The 22,387-nt window shown below is 50.1% G+C and overlaps 1 protein-coding gene across 2 annotated transcripts in view; it reads left to right on the forward strand.

The window, feature by feature from the left end:
• Positions 1-22,387, forward strand: part of Pnkd (PNKD metallo-beta-lactamase domain containing) — a 64,909-nt gene that overhangs the window by 35,917 nt on the left and 6,605 nt on the right. The window contains exon 1 of one of the 2 annotated variants that reach the window (XM_046439711.2): positions 7,211-7,386. The exons of the other annotated variant lie outside the window; for it this stretch is intronic. Within the exon in view, the coding sequence (XP_046295667.1) occupies positions 7,226-7,386 (161 nt within the window). The 5' untranslated portion in view covers positions 7,211-7,225. Of the gene's footprint in view, positions 1-7,210; positions 7,387-22,387 lie in introns of those variants that run through there. 2 annotated transcript variants of the gene reach the window in all.

Genomic DNA, 22,387 nt, shown 5'->3' on the forward strand with positions numbered 1-22,387 from the left:
CTAAGACTCAAATGTAACCCATAACACCGGTAAACACAGCCTTTTCTTCAGAAAATGAAGCTATATTGAGATAAAGGCAGATAAGAGTCTAGAAAGGGGGTCAGCAGAAGTTCTTTGTTGTTCTGGTTCTTTTTTGAGGGGGTGGGGAGACTGGAGATTGGCCTCAGAAGCATCTTACCACTGAATAACATCCCCAGCCCCTTTTATTTTTTATTTTGAGAAGGGTCTCTCTAAGCTGCTGAGGCTGGCCTCAAACTTGTGATCCTTCCGCCTCAGCCTCTCAAGTATATAGGATTAGAGGAGTAGGCCACCATGGCTGCCTTTGAGGGAAGTTTTTTAATTTGAATTTGCTCATATGATGAAGAAAGTAGAGAGAGAACACTTAAAAGATATGAGCAAGAGAGACTAATAGGCCAGTTGCGGTGGTGCACACCTGTGATCCCAGCAGCTCTGGAGGCTGAGGCAATAGGACAGCAAGTTCAAAGCCAGCCTCAGCAACTTATCAAGGCCCTAAGCAACTTATGGAGACACTGGGTGGAAAATAAAAAATAAAAAGGGCTTGGAATGTGGCTCAGTGGCTAAGTACAGGCCCTGGGTTCCATCCCCAGTAGAAAGAAAGAAAGGAATAAAGGAAGGAAGGAAGGAAGGAAGGAAGGAAGGAAGGAAGGAAGGAAGGAAGGAAGGAAGATGGGCTAATAGAACTTTCTCTAAAAATTCATCAAATAAGTAGCAAGATGTTTAGGGGGCATCTGGGCACATAACTTGGTTCTCTAAGAAGGATATTTGATGGAAGCAAAGGAAATGAAGTTGAGGCCTGAGGTTGGGGTAAACAGGGGTAGAAAAAGGAGATGTCACAAAATAAAAGTATTGCCAGGCGTTGGTGTTGGGGTCTCTGTGAGGCCTGAACTGTAACAATTCTGATTGACGGGGACAGCAGTTTTCTCTAGTCCTTTCCTTGAAATGGGAGCAGAAAAGAGGATTGTTGGAACAGGCAAGTCTGTCCATTGGTGGACTAAGGCTGGAGGGCTGAGAGGTGAGGAAGGGGACAGCTGGTGAAGGTTCGAGGATTGAACCAAGTCCATATTGGAAGGGAAGAAATACGGGCGGGAGGGATGGAAGGGCTGGAAGAAATCAGTTTTGCGGAGCTAAAACTGGAGGGTCCTGTGTCCCAGGGAAAAGAACATTAGAGTTTAGGTTTTCAGAGGTAGAGAAGTTCCAGGTGAATGCAGGGTATGGCCACATGAGCAGGCTACTGAATGACATTAAAGACCTTGGAATTGAGGTCAGGAACTGAGAGCAAGGCAAAATCACCTATGCAGAAGGCAGACTGTTGGGCTGAGGCAGACTGCTAAGTTGAATCTCCAGGGCAGGGGCCCAGGAGTCTGCATTTGATATGCTTCTTGAGTGGATCTTGGGCTCTCTGAAGCTTCAGAACTACCTGAGCTAAGAGAGCAAGCCAGGATTGTTACCTAATGGCAAGAATCCAGCAGGAAGAGTAGAAACAGGTGTCTAAGTCCTTGGAGTCTGGGCGGGGTCAGAGGATGTACTGATGGGGAGGGGTGGAGAGATGTTTTTATAGGAGTCAGGAAGAGCTGTGGTCTTGACCTGCAATAAAATTAGCACATCCCATTCTAACCTGGAGCTGCAACAGGCAGAAGATTGGTTTTCTCTGCAGGAGGCAGAAGTGAGGGGGTGAGAGGGAGATGGAGATGGAGGGAGGGTGCCGCAGTCTGGCTGGGCACAAAATCACGAGCCACCACACAGCTTGTAGATTCAAACAGCAACTCTTTATTCCCGAACTCACACCAGCCGTCTACAATCACGTTCTGGGGAAATCCACGTTCTCTTCCCAAATCCACCTTCTCTCCCAAATTCCTCCACTGGGCTTCTATCTCCAAAATATACTGTCTGAATCCCGTGAGAACTCAAGGGGAACTCAGGCAGCAGGATACGCCCTATTCCCAGCAGGAATAATCTTAAACCTTAAACCTGGAACCTAAACTGGGAACGCCCTAAACACGATTATCTTAAAACCGGGAACACCCTAATCTGCCTTGGTCCTTGAGCAAGGTCACTTACATTCAATGTCACTGCAACATGGGGTACGCTGGCAAGGAAATTGTCATACCTACTTGGCTAATGGCTCCCAGCAGGAGGGGAGGTGGGAGGGAGGGAAGGGAGTAGAAGACGGGGGTCAGATTCAGTCAAAACAGGGCAGGTGGGCCAGGCGCCATGGTGCACACCTGTAATCCCAGGACTCCGCTGAAGAAAACAGACTGGTGGAGGAGCAGCGCAGGGCACTCAGAGAGGAGAACTCCAAGCTTTATTTTACAGGCTGGCAGGCCCAGAGGAGGTCAGACTGCAAATTCTGAGTGGCCACCATCAGTTTTCACAACATTTATAGGCTATCTAGCGTCATGAATATTCTAGTCTAAAGGATACATAGTTATGCACGGGTTTCAAGGGGAAGCACAGAGTGTGATAAGAGGAAGAACCAACTCCTTTTACAAGGCCTTTGATAAATCTCTAGCCTTGGGCCTGGAGCCTCTGAAGGGGCATTGATATTTCAAAGGAAAGTAGTTAGATCCTAGGGGACAGCATTTACAATCCAAAAGATTGCTGACTAGAAATGGGAGGGGAACTCTCCCTTTCCCAGGCATTAATTCTCAGTGTTTTTAGTTTATTTTACATCCAGGCTTGAGTTAGTTACCCATTACAACTCAGGAGGCTGAGGCAGAAGGATCCCACGTTCAAGGCCAGCCTCAGCAACTTAGTGAGGGCCTAATTTAAAGAGACATTGTCTAGGGCTAGAATTGTGGCTCAGTGGTACAGCGCTTGCCTGGCACGTGTGAGGCACGGGGTTTAATCCTTAGCACCACATATAAATAAATTCAATAGTTATTATGCTCATCTACAACTAAAAATATTTTTAAATGGAGGGGGGACAGGGAGGGAGCTCTTTGAGAAGGAAGAGGGTGAGGAGGATCTGCTTCCCACAAAATCAGGGTTCTGAGGGAAGTCCACACCAGGATGGTAAGTTTTGGGTGGCCAAAAAATGAGAAAATAGAATGATGTGGCTGGGGCTTGGCAGAGCAGGGACCAGGGCATCCCAGCTACCACTTCTGTATCGGGTTAACTTCACTCAGCTGGACTGACTTTGTCCTCCTGATCCAACAAGCTATCTCTTTTTTCCTAACATTCAAATAGCTCCAACCATCAAAACTCCTTCATGGCCATGTCATCATTGTCATTGTCCTTGAAACCATCATCATCATTGCCAGTGATTTCCTGTATGCCATCCAAGCACTAGTCATCCAGCTTGAGCCCTGCTGCAAAGATGAGGACAGACTGTTCATTCTAAGGGCACAGCCCGGGCTGGCGGGTGGAACAAGAGGCAGATGTGAGAACCCCACCCCCACCCACTCCGGGAACCTGGGGGGCGCTTGCCCCTTGTAGTTAAAGCTCTGAAACCACCACACCACAGGCCTGACCCGCCTCCGGTCATTGCTGGGTCTCCCCAAAGAGAATTGTAGAGGCAAACCCTAGCCTTTGCCATGCCCCCAGGCTGCTCTGGAGAGGACACTGTAGCCAAAGATCCAGATGTGTACGGGTGCCCCGGCTGGGGTCTCCTGCAGCTTTCCCACGTGGTTTGTTCTGCTCCCTGTTCAAGACCTGCCTCTTGCTTGGAGTTCAGTTTCCATACAACTCTCCTTCAGCGACCAAGCCCACTGGTCAGAATAAGAGGGTTCCTTTGACAGTCACAGTGCTCAACAGCAATATAGATTGTCATTCATCCATTCTTTTCTTCTATCATCCACTCATTCATTCAGCAAATACTTAACCAAATGTCTTCTCTGGGCCACGAATTATACACACCGCTGACTTCAGGGCTTATATTCCAATGGGGGTGATAGACAGGAACCACAAAATAACGTCAGATTGTGAAAAATGCCTTTAAGGTGAAGGAAGAAGAGTAACTCAAGTAATTTAATAGTGATGGAGTGGCCCATGAAGGCTTCTCGAGGGTGTGAATGTTTTCTTTAATTTGATGTATACATTTGGTAAAGTGCACAAATCTTAAGTGTAAAGCTTGATGAGTTTTTATATTTGAATATGCCAGTTTCTCAACATGTACTACAAACATTTGGGGCTACATATTCTTTGTTGTAGGGGCTTTGTCCTGTGCATTGTAGGATTTTTTTTTTTTTAGTACTAGGATTGAACCCAGGGGTGCTTAACCACTTAGCCATATCTACACTCTGCCCCCTTACTTTTTAATTTTGAGAAAGGGTCTTGCCAAGTTGCTTAGGGCCTCACTAAATTGCTGAGGCTGGCCTTGAACTTGCAATTCTCCTGCCACTGCCTCCTGCGATGCTGGAATTTCAGGTGAGTGCCACCGTCCCCAGCTGCATTGTAGGATTTTAATAGCATCGCTGGCCTCAGCCTAGGTACCAGTAGCACTCCTCTACCCAGTTGTACTTGAGAGCCCCTGGTATGTCACACAATCACCACTCAGCTGGAAATGTGAGTTATTTCTCATCTGTTGGCATTTGAGCTGTTTAAATAACTGAGGGGACTATGTACCAAGTGGATGGAGCATGAGCAAAGACCCTGAGGTGGGAATGAGCTTGGCACATTCAAAGAACCATGTGACTGATCTGTGATGACAGGAAGAATGGCATCTGAGGAGGCTGAAGAGACAGGCTCTATCAGTCATGGGCCTTGTGGGCTATGGATAGGAGTTTGATGTTTCAAGGAACATTGTGTAATATGCATCTGGCATCCTACCAGACACTGGAGAGTTGAAGGTGAATAAATTAAATTATAATCCCTATTCTTAAAGAAGACAGTAAAGTCTTCAAGACTGTGGACTCTAAGATAGACATGTAAGCAAAGAAGATATGGCGTGGGTATTGTGTTTATATCCTGAATGATAGGATTATATATAAGACCGAGAGTTGGCACAAGGAGAACATGCTTAAACCCACTCTGGGGGTGGGAGGGTTCAATAAAAGCTTTCTTGAAGCAAGTGCATCAGATCTGAATCTTTAGGGAACAAAGAATGATTGGCACTCCAGGCAGAAAGCACAGCATGTGTAAGGCACGGGGGTGTGAAACAACATGGGAGATTCCAAAAGTTATAAGTAGTTAGGTATTACAGGGTATAAGGTGCAGGACAGGGTGGATAATGAAGCATCAGTCTAGCTGGGACAAAAGATTCTCATGGGAGAGGAGGTGAAATGAAAGCAGATTTGGAGCAGCCATGGGAAGTCTTCCAGAACAGACCAGGGTAAGGAAGGATGATCTCTTGAGACTGTATGAGTCCCCCAAAACACCCATCCTTCCTCTTTATCCCCAGCCTTGCCTTCACTCCTTGTATTTCACAAAATGCATCTTGGATTTGTTATCTCTAGTCTTAATGTGAGCATATGGCTTGAGATTTAGGATCCAGTTGTCTGTTTCTGATCACAAGGAGTGTGTTATAATTTCTCAAGATAATGCTTGCCTGGAACAGCCTCACCTGGAGCAAGGTGTGTTTATAATACACCTTGTAAAAAGTAAAAATTCTTCACTTTGCATGTAGAGACACAAACTCCACCATCCTGGAAGAGCTTTCTGCAAATTAGTTTATCAGTCTTCCTCTCCCCCAGGCCTCCTCTGTTGCACCTGCCCTTTCTGTGCCAGGCACTGAGAAGTTGAACTGCAGGCAAGGAACAAGATGGGTGTGGGTCATAGGCACTGTCCCTCAAGATGTATCCATGTAAAACAAGCTCCATGATGCGTGTGTGTGTTAAGTATATACATATTGCAATTGCATTTGGGGAAAATTTCACCCATCCCTTGGCTTTTTGGGTAGAAGTAGGAAAAGGAGGGTACTTTGTACCCAATGATCCTACAGTTATACACTCCGCACAGTGCAGCTGCCACCTTTAGATCCAAAAATCTAATCCTTGTTTTTCAGAGGAAAGAGAAAATGTATGATGTGGGGGTCAGGTTATCTGGTCTTAGACCAGAGCACAGGAAGCAGGGAAGAAAACAAGAGCATTGCCTCACCTGCTTCCCTCCACACCATCTCCCAGAGGGAGCCCTGGTGAGCTTGACTGCTTGCAGCATTTCCTTTCCTTCCTGTACTGCGCCAGGGCAAGGCTGGATCCAGAGGAGCCCAGCCCTGACTCCTGTGTGCCTAAATTTGTAGATTTCACCTCCCTTGCCCTCTTGCATCCACTTCTATCCCACAGCCATAAGGACTTCTGGAACACTTTCAGGAAGGCAGCAGTAAGGGGTGGAGGGTAGCAATGTGGAAATCCCATGGGGCATGGGAGGGAGGATGCCTTGGTCCTAAACCTGGCTCTGCCCCACCTCACTGCATAACCTTGATCAAGTCATTCAGCCTGAGCCTGGGCGGCCTCTTATCCTACTGACATGGTGAAATGCCATCTCCTCAGGGGGCCCTCCCCATCTAAATTAGTCCTCTCTGCACTCCATGTAATTGTCCCCACTTTTTGCTTCCTCTGTAGCACCACAGTTTGTCATCATGCGTGTGTGTGTGTGTGTGTGTGTGTGTGAAGTATATACATATAATTGTTTGCTAACTTGGTTTGTCTCCTCACTAGATTCTAGATTGTAGATTGTAGATTCTAGATTCCAGGAACACAGGCTGGGTATCTTTGACCCTTCATCCTCAGATGCTGGCGCAGTGCCTGGCATTTAGGAGGAGCTAGAAAAGTAATTTAGTGAATGAATAAACTGAGTGAACAGCAACTGACTCAGATAAACTTCCAGGTTCCTTCCACCTCAAAAAGTCTCTTTAGGGCTTCTTGCTAGAAAGACCACTCCAGAGCCTCTCCCAAGGTCCCCTGGATGGGGAAGAAGGAGGCACGGGCTGCGGGCTTCTTTTACTTCAGAGGATTCAGGCGACTGTAGACCCAGATTAGCGCAGGTCCGAACCTCGTTTGGGTCGGGCCTCCTGGCGGGCCAGCGAGGGGCAGAGCCGGTCGCCTCCAGCCGGGTGGCCTTCTCCGCGTGCGCCCGGCCGAGGCTGGCGAGGGGGCGGGTCCGAATGCGAGCCAGGGACTGGGCGGCGCCGCAACGCCCCGAGCGCCCCGAACCCGCGCGCCCGGAGCCCGGCCCCCATCCCGCAGCTTCCCCGCGTGGGGCCGGGGCTCGGCCGTCGCCTAGCAACGCCCAGCCACGCCCCCGGCGGCCGCCGGCGCCGGCCCCCAGCATGGTCTGGGCTGGCTGGCCTGCGCCTGGGCTGTGGGCGGCCGGCTGCGGGCTGCTGCTCCTCGCCGTAGTTCTGCTCCTGAGTCCCCGCAGCTGCCGGGTGCGGCGGGGCCTCCGCGGCCTGCTCATGACGCGCAGCCAGCGGCTGCTCTTCCGAATCGGGTTAGTGCCCGGGCTTGGGCCGATGCGGGTTCGGGAAGGCGGGAGCGCTGGGAGAGGGGACGTGGAGGCGGGACTGGGGTGCTTGCGGATTAGGACCGGGCTTGGGCTAGAGGGTCCCGGGGTAAGAGCGGAGGGATCGGGAAATGGGATGGAGAAGCCTATGAGTTTGCAGCGACTGAGGAAGGACAGGAGTTGGAGGGCTAGAGAATTGGGACCGGCTAAGGAGGTCGAGGGAGCCAGGGAGCCGGTGTGAGAGGGCAGCTGGGAAAATGCTCCAGATAAGAAGCTGGAGACCAGGGAGCTGGGAAGTGGGGATCTTGCAGGGGCCTCGGGCCGGGAGACGGGATTTGTCATTGGAGGGCAGGAGACGTTGGCTCAGCTGGCAGGTGCAAGAGAGAAGGAAAGCCCCAGACCAAATAACTGGCACTGAAACCGCCCCTCCCTACATGTATCCCTGCCCCATCACCCAACTCCCCACCATTCCAGATAGGTTCTTTTGTCCCAAGCAGGAGTCCCAACCATACAGATCAATCTGTCCCTTTTCTCCTACCCCGGACCCTGGAGGCCCCCCTGCTGGCTGAGAAATCTGACTGGACTAACAGCCTGATTGTTGAAGGCTCATTGACCTCCAGTGGCTCTGTCCCCAGCATACCCTTCCCTCCCCTCCCCCTGCCCTGCTTTCCCTGACCAAGGCAAGAGCAGTGACCAGTGCTGTCTGCCCAGAGACAGGGAGACAGGGGAAGGAGCCAGAAAAACACAGGCTTCTGAGGGCTCCCTGGCCCCCTACTTCCAGTGGGACCATGGGGCAGAAACTCAAGCCCCAGTTTAAGGACAGTGATTTTGGGGGATGAGAATTGTGGGAGCCCTGGCTAAAGGCCAGGTTGCTGAGAAGGCCAAGTCCTGGGAATTTCCTGAGGTTCAGAGAAGGCATTGTGCAATTCATCCCTCCTCCCCCACCTCCCCAGATTCCCTCCCCAGGCTTCAGGCCTAGGCATTCACTAGCATTCAGAGAAATAGAAATAGAAAGGCCTAGTGGGACGAAAAAGAATACTGGGGATGAAGGAAATCTTGTACATGACTTTTGGGATACTTGTGTTGCCATTATACCAAACATTGATCACATTGTAGGTAATGCTCCAACCAAGTTGCCATTGCTCATTATTTTAATGCTATTTCCCATTGCAGATAGCATTAAAATAATGACATTTTGAATATATTAATATCTTAATATTTATGAGGGGTGTTTTTGTTTTTGTTTTGGTTTTGGTGCTGGGGATTGAGCCCAGGGCCTCATGTATGCTAAGCATGTCCTCTACCACTGAGCTACATCCTTTGGAACAAAATTTTTTTATAAAATGTATTTTAAAAAATTTCTGGGAATTTGACAGCTATCTTTGAGAAGAGAGTTTGAAATCTATTTCCAGCTTCCAAACTTGGTAAATTTGGTTGAGTTCAGTGGTGCTCACCTGTGATCCCAACAACTCAGGAGGCTGAGGTAGGAGAATCACAAGTTCAAGGCCAGTCTCAGCAACTTAACAAGGCCCTGTCTCAAATTTAAAAATGAAAAGGGTTGGGGATATAACTCAGTGGTAGATTGCCCTGGGTTCAATCCCCAGTACAAAAAAAAAAAAAGTTTATCATACAAATGGCCCAGGGAAATGGAAAATAGGAATGTCCATGAGGAACTGGAATTAAAATTGCTGAGATCAGAATGTCCAAGATCGTTCTATCAAAATTGTGAGGTTTTGGGTATGCCTAGAACTTGAGATCCAGAAATTTCCAAATTCCTGAACTTCAAGTTCTCAGAGATCTTCTTCAGAATTCATTATTTCTATGGGCTTTCCTTTGTCTGGATTTCAAGATTGCCTGGAATTAACTTCCCAAATTGGCAGAGCAGAAGGGTGTGCCTGGAATCAGAATTCCAGACCCTATGCTCTGAGGTCTGAGAAACAATTGGTCCAGTCCCCTGGGGGGCAGACCAATGGCTGCTGGAGAGGCGAGCCTAGCAGGAAACCCACCGAGAATGTGTAGGCGTACTAGTTGGTGCTGTGGGCGCCTCCAGGCCCACAGGAAGGATGGGGAGGGAGGGGAAAGCACATGGGCACCTGGCTGGGAGGACCACAAATGGAGGATTGGGTGGGGTGCTGGAAAGTAGACCCTGGGAAATCCTAAACAATGGCCGGGAAAGAGGCTGTTTATATCATTAATAATGATACAGAAGTGGCATTTGTCAACTTTATAAAAGGCTTTCCTCAAACACAATCACTGGTCTTTTGGAATGGGAATAACTGGGCACAGTTGAGGTAGGCAAAACTGAGGTTAGACACATGCATTTGGGGCTCTGTGGGGGCTAGGAGGGTATACAGTAGCTAAGCACACAGCATGTCACCAGACAAATCAGCTCTTGAATCCTGGTTTTGTTGTGCAGTGGCCATGTGACCTTGGACAGACAACCTTTCTGTGCCGTTTGCATCTGTAAAATGGGGATGGCGAGAGTGCCTGCCTCATAGGGCTTCTCTGAAGATGAAATGGAATTTCACGTGTAGGTGCCCAGGGCCTGGCTCAGAGTAGATCCTCAGGAAATGTGGGTAATTGCTGTAGCCTGGGATGGGCAGGAGGGAGGGTACCTGGCGTGACCAGCTCCTTCTGGAGCTTCCTTATATCCCTCCACTAGTGTCTTCCACATCTGTCTACCTACCACCCGCTGGGAAGGGCCACATCCCTCCATTCGTTAACACCTCACTGCCCTGGGCAGAGACTAGGATCACAGACAGGAGCAGGATGTGGCCTCAGTGCTCCTGGGTGGGGGAAAGGTGCACTTGAACAAATGCAAACAGATATCCAAACTGGTGCGGGGAGGGGCACCCCAGGAGCTGGAATCCGGAGGAGGGGACTCTTGCATGTGTGCCCCTGCTTCATGCCACAGTTTCCCTCTTGCCCCTTTGCCTTCTTGGGGATAGCTGAGAGGATTTTGCAGAACAAGGCCCTGAGGAGAGCCTCTGTCTGCTGAGGGAGGTCAGTGGGGCATAAGCGAGGCTCATGCAGTGGCCTGCAGAGTTGATGGTAGATAGCAGCAGCCTTTGGGAGTGGACAACCCTAGCTGGCCAAGCCCCTCGCCCCCTCATTCCTTCAGGGATCCTTCTTGGCCACCCCCCACACACATGAATAAAACCAGCCGTCCCCAGGGTGAACCTTACTTGCACCACTTCTGTAAGAGGAAGCCCTTTATCATGGCCAGTGGGGCCCATTGATGCTGAGGGTGGCAGGAGTCCTGATGGGAGTGAAGGACCATCTACCCTGCTCTGCTCATGGCCTGAATAAAAGCCAGCTGAAGGCAAGGCGCTGGGCCATCTGCGACAGCCTGTCAGGAAGGGGGAGGGGGAGAGGGTTCTTTTCCTTTCTTCAGGCCTTTGGGACCTGGAGAAGTCACCTGCCACCTAGACCATGGCAGCCCCTTGGCTTCCCTGCTCTCCCTATGGCACACCCTCCCCGACTGCCCAGCAGGTATCCCGTTCCCAAACCACAGAGCACAGCTGCTAACCTCCACGCAGGTCTTTGTAGCCCTCAGCATCCAACCCCAGACCTGCCCAAGTCCCCTTCCCCAGGACTCTTCCTGTACTCCTGTCTGACCTGTCAGTACTTCTGCCCTCCCCTGCGTCTCTGTGGGTCAAGTTTTATTGCATCATCCAAGATTTGTCTTCACAATGCATCAAAATTTGAACTTCTCCCCACCCTGCTACTCCTTGCACCTGGCCTCCCATTGCTGTCTCTGCCCTCCAGCCCCTCAGTGTCCTCAGTGTGGTGACTAGAATGAAACTGTTCTGATTTAAGTTGGAAGCATGCTGTTCCTTTGCTCAGACCCTTCAGCCTTCAGTCTCTCTTACAAAGAACGAGTCCATTCAAAGAATGACAGCCAGGTGCAGTGGTGTGCACCTGTAAACACAGCAGTTTGGGAGGCTGAGGCAGGAGGATCTCAAGTTTGAGACCAGCTTCAGCAACTTAGTGAGGCCCCAAGCAATTTAGTGAGAACCTATCTCAAAATAGAAAAATAAAAAATAAAAAGAGTTGGGGATGTGGCACCCCTGGGTTCAATCCCCAGTACAAAAAAAAAAAAAAAAAAGAATGACTTCAATATTCTCTGCCCCTTTTTACCCGACATGTAAACAGCAATGTCCCGCCTCTGCACACTCCATTCTCTCTGCCCTGCTTCAGTCTCTACAGGACCTGTCCCCACTTGACATGCTATACATTGACTTGTCTATTTGTTTATTGTTTTTCTCCTCCAACCAGAATATGGCCACACAAGGAAAGAAACTTTCTTCACTACCGTGTCCCAGCCTTCAGAGAAATGCCTGGCTCATGTTGGCCCTTGTTAGATGTTTCTGAATTTACAAACTGGTTTGGCCCAGGTGCCATCTCCTCCAGGGCGCCAGCCCAGCCTCCTCAGTCCAAATTCATCTCTGCCTCCATACTGGACCCTGCCACCCTCTTTCCTCTTACAGATTCAGTGCACCTTCTTGCCCGTTCTGGGGTCGACTCTAGTTCCCACAGGCCTGGCTCAGGGAATGGTTGAATCAAGAGCCTAGGGTCAGGATGAGGAAGAGAAGGGGAAGGCCAAAGTTAACCCACCCCACGCCCAAACAAACAAAACCCAGAGCCCCGGCTGGGCAAGTGGCCTAGGACTACAGGCAAGGAGACTGGCCCAGGCCCCCAGCCAGCACGAGGCTCAGTGGAGGGTCCTCCAGCTCTTACTGTGCCTCCTGTCAGGTCTAAGAGCCCTGAGCGCCACTCCTTCCCCTTCTGTGAAAGATGACTGTCCTCTGGAGAGGGCTGCAAAGTCTAAGGAAGAGCTGTCCCAGGATGGCAGGAAATGCAGTCCTGTGCTTTGACCCCGTATGTATGGTCCTCTCTGGGCAGAGAAGTGACACCCCCACCCAGGCAATCTGGCAGCTTCAGGAGAACCTCACCCCCTAGGCATCCTTAGCCGGCTCAGGTTCTTGTTCCTGAGTTTTGAGAAAGCTAAAAACAGGGAGCTGCTGTCTATTGCAAAGAGACCTCTGAACAGGCCCTGACTCCAACAGAGCCCTGTGTCCCGGTGGCCCTCCAGGTCCCTCAGCACTCAGATGGCCATTTCAAGTTTTTTTTTTTTTTAAATATATCTTTTTCTAACTTTTTTTTTTTTTAATGTGGTACTGAGGATCAAACCCAGTGCCTCACATGTGCTAGGCAAATGCTCTACTACTGAGCTGCAATCCTGGCCTGCCATTCCAAGTTCAGTGTCATTAAGAGTGTCCTGTTGCAAGCTAGGCATGACAGCACATGCCTGTAATCCCAGTGCCTCAGGAGGCTAAGGCAAGAGGATCAGAAGTTCAGGCCCAGCCTCTGCAACTTAAGAGAGGCCTCAGCAACTTAATGAGACTCTGTCTAGAATAAAAACCAAAAGGGAGTGTGGATATAGCTCAACGGTAGATCTCCCCTGGGTTCAATCCCAAGGAAGGAAGGAGAGAAAGGAAAGAAGGAAGGAAGAAAAGAAAGCCCTGTCCCTGGTCACATGCAAAGCTTGGGCAAGCTGGGTCCTGGCCAGAAGCACCCTTGACCCGAGGCCTCACCAGCTTGGGCTTAGTTGTTGGGTCACAGTGGAATCAGGGACCCACTAAGGCCAGGAGCCACTTAGAAAGTACTGGAGGGGCTGGGTTTGGCGGCGCATGTCTGTAATCCCAGCGGCTCAGGAGGCTGAAGCAGGAGGATAGTAAGTTTAAAGCCAGCCTCAGCAATTTAGTGAGGCCCTAAGCAACTCAGTGAGACCCTGTCTCAAAATAAAATACAAAAAACAAAGGGCTGGGAAATGTGGCTCAGTGGTTGAGTGCCCCAGGGTTCAAACTCCTTACAAAAAAAAAAGTACGGGGCGGGGCGGGGGGGGGCACCCTGTCAGTAGGGACTTTTCAGGTCATTCTGTTGGGTACAGACCCCTTTATGCTCATCCCCTCCTGGCCTTTGCCATCCGAGGCTGAAGCCCAGATGGCACAAGGGCCTGAGGGAGGAGGAGGAAGAAGAAGAGTTCCATTGTGTGTTTTCTGTGTTCCAGAGGGAGGGGTAGGAGGGCTCTGACTCACTGTCCCCAGCTGTCCCACACAGCATCCCATAGGCTGGAAGCTCAGCCTCGGACACCAGAGGCCATGCTTTGGCTCAGTGAGGTCAGGAGGTGTCTGTGACCCGATACTGCAGGGCTGGTGCTCTGTAGGGAGGCCGCTGGGCAGCTGCAGTTCACCCAGGGCCACTGCTCCCTGCTTCAGCCCTGCCCTCTCTGCAGAGTGATTTTTTTTGGTCTCCCACCTGGGTTCCAGAGGACCAATTAGGAAACTTTTGTTTTAAGTGAGGTGATGGTGGGTAGTTCCGGGCAGAACTGCTGAATCAGAATTCAAGAAAGGAGGAGGGACAAGAGAAATAGAGAAAAATCAGAGTCAGTCTCTCTCTCTCTCTCTCTCTCTCTCTCTCTCTCTCTCTCTCTCCAGAACTGGGGATTGAGCTCAGAAACGCTCTCCTTCAGAGCTATGTTCCCAGCCCTTTATTGCATTTGGATACAGGGTCTTGCTAAGTTGCCCAGGCTGCCTCCTACTTGCGATCCTCCTGCTTCAGCCTCTTGAGTCGCTGGGATTGTAGGTGTTCACCACTCTGCAGCTCAGACAACCTTCCTGTTTAGCCTGCACCCCAGATCATTCAGGTGCAGTTGGCCAGGGCCTTCCTTTGAGAAGCTCTGTCCTGGATCTCAGCTTGCTGACCCTACTTGGGAAACCGTGGCAGAGTATGAACCCACCTCTGGTTCCCAGGGTTGTCAATGTCACCTTGTGAGTTATGTGCAACTTATGGGGACACTCAGATTAACAAAAAGGGAAGCTGAGGCTGGGGAGTGAGTGAGTCTTGCCTTTTGCATCCAGCAATAGAAGAACAGAAGCTATGTACCTGGTAATGACGCAAGAAACCAGAGGCCAGCTGAGCTTGGTGGGGCACCCCTGTAACCCCAGCAATTCGGAAGGCTGAGGTAGGAGGATTGCTAGTTCAAAGCAGCTTTAGCAAAAGCGAGGTGCTAAGCAACTCAGTGAGACCCTGTGTCTATATAAAATACAAAATAGGGCTGGGGATGGGGCTCAGTGGTTAAGTGCCCCTGCATTCAATCCCTGGTACCAAAACAAAGAAATAAAAAACAACAAGGTCTTAACGACCTAGTGGGGCCCTAAGCAACTTAGTAAGATCCTGTCTCCAAAAAAATAAATAAATAAATAAATAAAAATGCTTGAGGATGTGGCTCAGTGGTTAAGCACACTTGGAGTCAATCCCTGGTACAAGGGGGAAAAAAAAGAAAGAAAGAAATCAGGGGCCAGGGTCTAGGATGGGGCTCAGTGGCAGAGCTCTTGCACAAGACCCCGGGATGAATCCGAACACTGTAGAATAAAAGCGGCATTGTAGCCACGTCGGGTGGGGTGGGCCACAGGCCATACATAGCTTCTTCTCAGGGACTCCTCCACCACCACATTTTCTCCACTGGGCTTTGTTCCTTTTTTCCTAAATTCTCTCCTCTATCTGGCTCACAGTGGGACCCACAGAACCATCAGCCCCGCCAGCCGTCCAGGATCAGGAATCCCAGAGCCTGGATTCAGAAGGGCCCTTCATAAGTCCTGGGTCAGGGTCTTATCCTGAGACCCCTGGGGTCCCTGTTCCTCTGCAGTTGTGTGCAGAACGCTGCCTGGGTAGCAAGTTAGCCCAGAGAAAGGATTCAGAGTGCTGTCCAAGCTCTGGAGGTCCCAGAGGCCAAATTCTGCCCTGTGTGTCCAGGTCACTGTAACCACCCTGACATATCATTTTTCTCAGAAAAGGCCCTCAGAGGAATTGGAGTGGCCCTGAAATAGTTCAGAACCACTCTTCTCATCCTACCCCCTCATTTGGGGTTTGGGGAGGAATTGAGTGCCCGAGTGGACTCCTAATCAAGATGCCAGGAATGAACCTCTGCCTGCAGTCATTATGTGGTATCAAGCGAGCCCCTTTCCCCTCTCTGGGCTCCATTTCCTCATCTGTAAAATGGGAGGACCACAGTACCTGCCTCAGTCCAGTTTTGAGCGTGACCTGCCTGAGGTCAGGGGTGGGAAGCACGTGACTCAGGGTGTGCCCACAGGCGGAGGCAAGAAAGCTGCTAATTGTTATTAAAGGTGAGGCAATGAGCTCCAGAGGGGACCTGTGACCTGAGCTGGGCAGAACAGGGGCTGGGGGAGCCCCGCTGCAGACTCCAGCTTCCTCCTTCCCCTTCCTGGCCTGGAGGCCCTGGCTGCAGACCACACGGCAGAGGAAGTTGGGATTTTGTGTCCCAGTGACACAAACCCCACCCCTGCCCTTGGGTCTGGATGACCTGCTTGGCAGAGCACCCTGCTCACCCAGGTCTGTGGAGGCAGCAGGGAGAGGGAGGGACATGGGAAGCAGGTGGGAGGAGGGGGAGACGGGTGGAGAGGACTTAATTGGGCAAGACGCCTCCCCTGGGCTTCCCGGGATCCAGCAGCCTGGTGTCCCTTGGGATCTACTTTTTGGCCTCTGTCACGGCACCATCCACAGGCCAGGCCCTCTCCTGGCCTCGCCTACTCACCAGCTAAACGTTATTGAAGCCAAGGGCTGAGCTGGGAGATCCAGCAGGATTGCCAGGATCCCTGAGAAGCCACAGGAGGTGCAGGTGGGAGTCTGCCCACCCTGGGCCGGGCACTGACCAGGGCGCCTGGGTGGAAGCCATAGGCATGGCCTCTGCCTCAAGGACCCAGGGGCGTGTGGGAGGGCCGCACGCCCCAAATGGAGCAGAGAAAAGAGGTTTTCTGCTGGCCTCATCAAGGGCCACTTCTCTGAGGAGACAGGTGTGAGCAGAGCCTGAAACACAGTTAATAGAGAAGGCCCTGAGGGTGAGCAGGAGGGCATGGCAGGCAGGGACAGGGGCGGGGCTGCCAGAGCAAAGGCAGGGAGCCATGGGGTGGTTTTGAGATTTTAAAGAGTTAGTCCCTCATTCAAAAAAGGCTAGACACTAGAGCAAGCCTCTGTCCCGTCCCCCAGTTTAAGAAATAAACCCGGCTGGACTTCGATAGCCCCTGTCGCCCTGCTTACTTTACCACCTACATCTGTATCCCAAAATGGTAGCTCTGTGGTTTCTGCATGTGTTGGCATTTTTAATAAATGTCGTCAGCTGTCTTCTCAGCAACCCCTCTTTTAGCTTAATGGTATATGTCGAGCCTTGAGCGTGTGGAGACCCGTTATGCTAGATGGTTTGTTTTGCTGGCCGTGTAGGTTTCCAGTGAGTATGTCACACTTGTTTATATATTTGCTGATGGGCATTTGGGGAGTTTCCACCTTCCCACTCTGGGAGTGCAAGGCTGTCATTAAACAGATCAGGAGACACAGATCTCAGGGCTCACAACAGGGCCGCCCCTCCCCCTAAGCCAGCTCTGGTTCAGGCCCTGAGTCACCCCCACCTGGATGACTCAGCATCTCTGATCACCCACTGTCGCTGCCTGCAGGTGCAGCAAGCCAGGGAGGGCTCAGAAAGGGAAGTCAGACCATGGCTTCTCTGCCTTAACCTGGCAGCAACTCCTCTCCAACCATGGCCTGACCTCTACCTGCCTCTCAGATCTCTGTCCTCCCAGCCCTGCCGAGAGACTGAAGCCCCCCAGAAACTCCTAGAACATACCATATACTCCCTCCTGCCCAGGCCTTGATACCACGCTGCCCAGAAGAGTGCCCACTGCAGGGTCCGACTCTCAATTTCCAGCTTCCTTATCACCTCTGAGAGAAGAGGTCTTCCCTGGCCACCCTGCCCACAGTCAGGCCTCTTCCCTTAGGTCCCTCTCCTCCTTCCCCAGCTCGAATTAACCGATACTTTGCTGACGTGTGCATTTTCTGGTTTGGCATCTGTGGCTCTTCCTGTCACTACTGCACAAGCTCCCTGATGCCAGAGCCATGGATCTTGTCTTCTGCTCTCCCCTCTGTGTCCCACAGTGCAGTAACTGTTTGCTGAGTCAAACAAGCAAAAGAGAGGGACCTAGTTTCCCCAGTCCCTTAGTACATGGTCCCTGCCTCACAGTCTTGCTCTTTGTTGGGCGACAAAACCAAAGCCCGCATGTAAGCATCCAATAAGGCAGGGAAGGACATTTCTCAGTCCCTCCCAGCAGACGACCCTGTGCTAGCAGCTGTGTGGCTGAATTTAGGAAGGAAGTGGCAGTTGCTCAACCCCTCCCACCCTGACGGAGCCTTGCCTGTTATCTTGCTCTATGCCACTTAGTCTCTTCGCAGTCCCAAGTGTGGCTTGCCATTCTGTGGATGAGGAACCTTATCTACAAGACCCACAGCCTGCCAAGGGCACAGAGCTGGTGTAGGGAGAAAACGAAGACAGAACAGGCCTCGACATGGCGCAAGGTGGTGTCGGGTACAGAGGAAAGGTGCTTGTCTCATTGAACTTTTTAACTTTTCATTTTGAAATAATTTCAGAATTGTCAAAATAGCACAAAGAATTCCTATATACCCCTTGCCCAACATCTTTCATAATCACCGTACAATTATCAAAACCAACAAATTAGCATCAACACAAGATTGTTAATTACTCTCAGAACTTATTCAAATTCTGCCAACTGACTCCCTAATATTCTTTTTTCTGGTCTAGAATTCAATCCAGCTTCCTGAGTAGCATTTAGTCTCCTAGTTTTCAGTCTGTCTGTCATGATGTTGACATGTTTGTCTGAGGTTTTCTTATGAATAAATTATGGCTATGTATTTTTGGCATGAGTACCGCAAAGAGAAGTCATGCCCTCCTTGGCATCATATTGAGAAGCAAATGATGTCTGTGTATCTGTATACTGTGACTGCTGTGGTTTTTTTTTTTTTTTTTTTTTTTTCTTTGCAGGGCCGGAGATGGAACCCAGGGCCTTACCTATGTAGGCAAATGCTCTGCCCTTGAGCTACACCCCCAGGCCTGAGGTTAACTTTGATCTTGGTTTCAGGTGGAGTCAGCCAGGTTTCTCCCCTGCTGACTAATTAGAATCTTGTGGAGGAGATACTCGCAGGCTATGCAAATTTGCTCCTTCCCAGGTACTTGGCTGACTGCCCCCCACAGCGCCCAGGTGTAGACAGCTCTCCTGTGCTAGAGCTCTCTCAGTGTTGTCTGTGTGTTGAGCCTCGGTGAGCGAGGGAGGCTGAGGGCCAGGGAAGGCTTCTTGAGGGAGGAGAGGGCAGCACAGGCAAGGGACCTGCCCAGGAGGAAGCACGGAGGCTGTGCCCTCCTTCTTTCCCATTCCCTCAGGCTCCGCACCTGCAGGGTCCTGCACAACCTCCGGCTGCAGGCCACTGTGGGGCCTGTCCTCAGGCAGCTGACAGCCGCCTGAGCTCACCCTTCCTCCAGCTTGGGACCTTCAGGGACAGTTCAACCCCCCAGTTCCTGCTCTAGCAGAGAGGGGCAGCAGCCACATCTATCCACTCACCACCTCTCTCCAGCGTGCGTGTGTGTGTGCGTGCACACACACACACACACACATACACTGCCACGCCTGGGTAAATTGTTGAGAGAATGAAGAGGAAGGTTGCCCTCTTCTCAGGATGGTAGAAATGGCTGACACCTGTGTCTCCCACTCGCTTCAATCTCCTATCCTCTACCCTCTCCAAGAGTATTCAAGTGATCAGAGGGACACTTTGGCAACCTTAATGTGTCTTTTTTATTTCTTAATATATCTTTCAGTTTATATATTTCTTTCTTTCTTTGCCTCCCCCCCTTCTCTCCCCTCGTGTCTCTCTCTCTCTCTCTCTCTCTCTGTAGTGGGGATTGAAACCAGGTGATACATGTGCTCTACCACATCCCCCTCAGCTCTTTATTTTATTTTGCAACAGGGTCTCTCACTGAGTTGCCCAGGCTGGCCTCCTCCTGCCTCAGCCTCCCCAGTTCCTGGGGGTTACAGGCATGCACTATCACCCCTGGCTTTATTTTTCATTTATTTTTAAGTCCATTTTCTATCTTTTGTATTTGTGTTTTCAAGTAGTAATTTTTATGCTGGTTGATTAAAAAAGGAAAGTAAAACCAATCTGAGTATTCAACAATAAAGTTTTTGGTTTTGTTTTTAATTTTTGTTTGGGGAGGATCTTATTTCTGAACCACAGGATTCTTTTAGAGTTTCTCACTTACTCTGGCTCTCTGGCTCTCTCCAAAAGTATTTCATGTTCACTACCAGATAGGAAGAAAATCCAGCCAGGTGCCGGGCTGCACCCCTGCAATCCCAGAGATTCAGGAGGCTGTGGCAGGAGGATCACAAGTTCGAGACCAGCCTGGGCAACTTAGGGAGACCCTGTCTCAAATTTTTAAAAAGGGTGGAGGTGGTACTGGATTAGTCATTCAGTGGTAGAGCACCCCCAGGTTCTGTCCCTGGTACCACAAAACAACCGTAACCACAAAAACACAAACAAAATCTATTAAGGATCCACTGGTATTTTCACTAAGAGCCACTCTCAACGACTCAGTGCCTTTTCAATGGAGATGTACACAAATATTTTCTCATTTTTTCTAAAAAAAAAAAAAAAAACCTCCATGTGCTGTTTATAATTAATTCCTACCATCTGTTTTCTGTTGTGCTCACTCAGCTATTTTAGCAGCACAACACAGAAAGAATAGCCTGTCCCCAGCAGCGGGTGGCCGGAGGGGCTGGTTGCACTTCCCCTTCCTCTGCTCCTGAGTGCCCGCAGACTGCACAGCCTACCCCGGACTTCTTGACGCATCCCCTCCTCAGAGAGGCCTAACTTCTTTAGGAAAGTGTGTCTAACGTGGCAGTTCCTCCGGATCCTTTCCCTGGTTTCAGTTTATCATCTGTACTTGTTGACTGTCCTATTTCTCCTGCCAGAACATAAGCTTCAAGTGGCTGGTGACTTTGCCCTGGGCGGTGACTTTGCCCTGCACCCTGTGCACACAGGGTCTGCCTGGCCAATAGCCAGGGCTCAATAAATATTGCTGAAGACACAGAAGCATGAGCGGCTGAAACTGACTCAGAAATAAAGCCAAAATAAAGGCCTTATTTTTTAAAATGGCCTTATGACCCATAAAAGACCACAAAGCCCCCTCAGTGTACCAATTACCAGTCGACCCAAGTGCAGGGGTGTGGGGGGCAGGGAGGATACTGACTAAACTTCAGCTGAACCATTATTTCCAAATTGTCATGGAGGCCTGCTTGCTTCTGCCAAACTGCAGACAAATCAGCTAGTTCTTCTCTGGGGGCCTGAAGAGAGGCTCTCCCGCTCAGTGTGCCCCCCACAACACACACCAGAAATCCTGGAGAGGTTTGGGGTCTGTCCTCCATCCTGACTCACTCTTCTGCCTCAGGCTTCAACAGCCAGAGTGCCTTCCTGTTTTCTGACTAGATTGACAAACAGCCCCATGCAGACTGCCCCTGACCCCATCCCCAGCCAACTTAAAAGTTTCCCTTCCCTGAAAGAACTGGCTACATAACTTGTAAACCTAGCCTAAAGTGAAATCTTGATCCTCTTGTTTAAAAAGCAGTGCCATTAAAGGTACTAAAATGTAGAGCCAGGCATGGTGGCACACACCTGTAATTCCAGGGAATCAGGAGGCTGAGGCAGGAGCATCCCAAGTTCAAGTTGCTTAGGGCCTAGACTCAACAACTTAGCAAGGCCCCATCTCAAAAATTTTTTTAAAAAAGATCTGGACTGTAGCTCAGTGATAAAGTATCCCTGCGTTCAATCTCCAATATTACCCAAATCAATGACAAGTCAAAAGTATGATCATAAAAGAAAAGAAACACTTCATTTTTGATAACTTTTAAATTATTATTTCTACCAGTACTAACAACTTACTGAAAATTAAGGAAGGACTGAATGAAAGAGGACAGATTGGTCATCTCATCTTTCCCTCCCCTTCTCTGTCATCATCTGCATCATAAATGCACTGATGAGTTAGGAAGTCACAGAGTAGGAGAGGTTGCTGGAGGGTTCTTTGGTCGTTCACGTTCCTTGGAACACAGTTGTCTGTGCATTTGAAACAAATCCTAGTTTCACTGATAGCTTGACCTCTGGGGTCAGCCAGCATCCCCAGCCCTCAGTCACAGATGTGCACTTACCTGTGGTCACTCCGGGTCTTCTTGAATTTCCATGCGTAGGGATCCCCCAGAATTCTGTGCTCACGAGCATTTCTAATACAGTATGTGTGTGGTAGAGTGGAATGGAGCCTATGCATACCGCCGTGTGTTCCTCCTCTGCTCAGGTGCATGCTCCATTGTCGCCTCAGACTCTACTCACAAGATGCAAGTTCAAAGATAAATTTATTAATAATTTCAAGATGTGCCAAGAGCTGTGGCACACACCTGTAATCCTAGTGACTCAGGAGGCTAAAGCAGGAGGATCATGAATTCAAAGCCAACCTCAGCAACTTAGCAAGGCCCTAAGCAATTTAGTGAGACCCTGTCTCTAAATAAAATATAAAAAGGACTGGGGATGTGGCTCAGTGGTTAAGCACCCCTGGGTTCAATACCCGGTACCCTCCCCTCCAAAAAAATAATTTCAAGATGGTAACAGCAGAGCATTAAATTGAATGGAGCCTGTCTTAGAATGGGCCCTCCTAACTGCATAGGCCGCACACCTGTGAAGCCACCTCTGTATCCTGACATTTTGTGTTTGGAAGACTGTCACCATGGTCCTCTCTGTGGACTTTTCCCAATGAGCCCAGGACGGCTTGGAATGATGATGGGGATTGGGTCATCCGGCCTCACCTCTGGATGCTTCCACTACCGAGCAATCAAATAGAACTTTCTAGTTTCCCCAAACAAGCCCTGCTGTCTGCTGCCTCTGGGCCTCTGTTTCCTCTGCCCCAGTGTGTCTCAAAGTTGTTGCCGGACCAGCAACAACATGGAAGTTTCTGGGTCTCAGCGCAGACCTTCTGAAGGTGGAAACTGGGGTTGGGCCCGGGGATCTGCCCCTTCACAGGTCCTGGGGG

This window comes from Marmota monax, unplaced genomic scaffold, assembly GCF_021218885.2.
Source record: "Marmota monax isolate L192 unplaced genomic scaffold, Marmota_monax_Labrador192_F-V1.1 WCK01_AAM20220418_F8-fsc00041, whole genome shotgun sequence".
NCBI classification, from domain to species: domain Eukaryota; kingdom Metazoa; phylum Chordata; class Mammalia; order Rodentia; family Sciuridae; genus Marmota; species Marmota monax.